At 37.8% G+C, this 2,741-nt stretch overlaps 1 protein-coding gene across 1 annotated transcript; it reads right to left on the bottom strand.

The window, feature by feature from the left end:
- Positions 1 to 1,523: 1,523 nt before the first annotated feature.
- LOC122022424 lies at positions 1,524 to 2,342 on the bottom strand. Its single transcript, XM_042580415.1, has 2 exons — positions 1,948 to 2,342; positions 1,524 to 1,864 (listed from the first exon to the last, which is right to left on the bottom strand). Exons 1-2 carry the CDS (start codon positions 2,053 to 2,055, stop codon positions 1,607 to 1,609), a joined length of 366 nt encoding a protein of 121 aa, XP_042436349.1. The 5' UTR covers positions 2,056 to 2,342; the 3' UTR covers positions 1,524 to 1,606.
- Positions 2,343 to 2,741: the final 399 nt, after the last annotated feature.

Raw genomic sequence — 2,741 nt, 5'->3', positions numbered from 1 at the left:
ATATGTAAATGCTTTCTCTCTGCAAAATCATTTTGTTTAAGGGTGTGGGGACAAGACACTATAAGAAAAAAGTTGATAGACAATGCTTTAAAAGCGTTGTCTATATGACTAAAAAATCGTTATTAAAAGCACTGTTGTTAAAAATCCACTCAAAAACAATGCTTTAAAAGTGTTGTCGTTGTCCCCAGGGCGTAGCACAACTGGGGCACATGATTTCATGGCCGAGAGGTCTAAGGTTCAATCCTCAATGTGTCATTGTCTGAGGTTAGCGTCCCAACCATACACTTTCAGCTATGTACCTGCATTTACCTCCTTCCATATCCGTGGGACCGGCTCTAGAAGGATCGATGATATGGCGATCCCATATTTTTTTTTAAAAGCGTTGTCGTTTTTGCAAAGACAACGCTTTAAAAGCGTTGTCTTTTTAAAATAAAAAATAATAATACTACTATCAACATGATTAAAACAAGATTCAAAGATAACATGTCCAGATTCAAAGATATTTCTCAAAATGATAGATACATTGATTAACACAAATATTAACATGACATCATCCAGATTTGAAGATAATTGACATGTGACCAAAATGATAGATGCATTGATTAACACAAATGTTAACCCGATATCATACAGATTTAAAGATAATTGACATGTGAAACCAATCCATCTTCAGTTGAAACATCTACCTATCCATCTTCAATTGGATATCTCCATTCAACAGAAACCTTCCAATTCTAACAAAAAATAATTATAGCAATCAGATATAACCAGTTTGGCATAATCAAACATGCAATATAGGAAAGTATCACCTAACAATTAAGAAGTACTAAACACTGTACAACTTATACATTTGAATTCGGTAGTTAACAATTACATAATGTTGTTCTAAGTAATTAATGTTTGATTCATAGATAGGTGTTGTATGTTGCTATGATTTTGGAATTCACATAAAAATTTCAACTTGCTGATTCAATTGAATGCCAAACAAACCGATAATATGAACAAATTTACATCTAAATTTAGTAGTTAAATGTGAATATACTCTACAAGTTCAACAATTTCATATCTGAAATCATAATACAGATCAAAGCGTGTGCATACCATCATCCTGATATACTACTTCCATTTGAAAAACTCCCACTCTGGTAATGGAACTGCAGTGTTAATTTTGGCAGCTTTGATTCAAAATCTTCTTCTATTGCATTGTGATTGATCAATTATCATAATGAGCTTTCAGTATGTGAAAAATAAATACCAACCGACAAGTATAACTCATAAGGGCATTTCGTCATACAACTAGTCGGCAATATTTAACATGAGTGGTTGAGCATACATACTTTTGATTCTTTTCCTTCTCCACTAAATGAACAAAGACACGATCAAGAACAAAAGGATGCCTAAAGTTGTAGCAATGGCTATGATCTTCACGAACCTCTTAGATTGCTTTTCAGAATTTGCGCAACAAGTTCTGAAACATTTTGATTCTGATAAAAACAAGAGGAAAGGAGAGATTTTGATTGTGCTTATAGATGTCAGGAGCTGTAACAAGGCTAACAAAAAGCTCATCACCGCCTTGTGAGAATGTCCTCATGTCGATTAAATCACCTCACCACATCATGCAAGAACAATTCCAGGAGCAAAAGTCTCTGCACTCGTTGAGCGTCCTATTCCCCACGGCGGTGGCATTCTCTGTGTTCGGTAGCTTCACCATCCTCCACTGAGAGAACCCATCCAATGAGCAATTCGGCACCGGAGGAGATGCAAGAAACTGAGGTGCTGACGCAGCCCTTGGAGAAGCAATTTTGGTTACAGTTTTCAAGGATAAGTGTCGAATGTCAATGTTCGATCTCCCCCCTCCCCCATCCTGTTCATTTCACCATCGACAAAGATCTCTGGAATAAGAAACCAAATGAAAAACTCCGATGTTTCAACGGATTAGAGACGTACATGTGGAGAAGGCTCTAGGGCAGGTGGAGATCTTGAGGTCGGAGGCAGCCCTCGAAGCCAACAACAACCTGGATGCCATCGCCATGATCTTGAGGTAGGGCGATGCATGCTGCTAGGAGGCCCTGCTGTAATGCCAACGCTGTGCCCATCGTCGTAGACGGGTGCAAGGCATTCACTGCCTCGACGATCACATCCCACCCATCTGTCGGATCTTAGAGGAGGGAGGAGGGAAGACGGAGATCGGCCAAGGGGGAATGCCGGTGGAGAAGGGAGAGGAGAAGAGCCGATTGGGGAGGTAGTAAAAAGGAAGGAAGAGGTGGTGCAAATCGGGTGAGGGAAAGGCGTCACTGAGATCGTGAAGAGATCATAGGGTGTGCAGAGAGGGATTTGGCAAGGTGTTTAGGGTTCGAGATGGTTTTGGCGTAGAAGTTTTGCAGAGAGGGAAAAGAAAAACACGACGGGAAAAAAAGACGAAGGAGAAAACAGCGAAAGAAAAAAACTCAAAAGGACAACATATAAAAAAAAAATTTAATAGACAACCCTTTTTAAAAATATTGTCTTCCAATAAAAAAATATATTAATAGATAATATTTATTTTAAAAAGTATTATCTTTCATAAAAAGAAAAAAATATAGACAATATTTTTTTACTAAAAGGTGGTAAAAACAGGATAACATTTTTTACAAAAAAAATGTTGTCTTGTAAATATTGTGCATCAGCTTTTTTTTTTCTTGGAGTGAGAGATTCAATGAGCAATTCCATGAGAAGTAAGATAGTCGATGAAGAGTTTGCTA

Source organism: Zingiber officinale, chromosome 9B, assembly GCF_018446385.1.
Source record: "Zingiber officinale cultivar Zhangliang chromosome 9B, Zo_v1.1, whole genome shotgun sequence".
NCBI classification, from domain to species: domain Eukaryota; kingdom Viridiplantae; phylum Streptophyta; class Magnoliopsida; order Zingiberales; family Zingiberaceae; genus Zingiber; species Zingiber officinale.
Note: the sequence above shows the minus strand (reverse complement) of the source record. Positions and strands in the feature narration are given on the sequence as shown.

Coding starts and splice junctions, on each gene's coding strand:
- LOC122022424 (XM_042580415.1), bottom strand. CDS start 2,055: ATGCATCGCCCTACCTCAAGATCATGGCGATGGCATCCAGGTTGTTGT. Junction 1,865..1,947: donor CCCTAGAGCCTTCTCCACAT/GTACGTCTCTAA, acceptor TGAAATGAACAG/GATGGGGGAGGGGGGAGATC.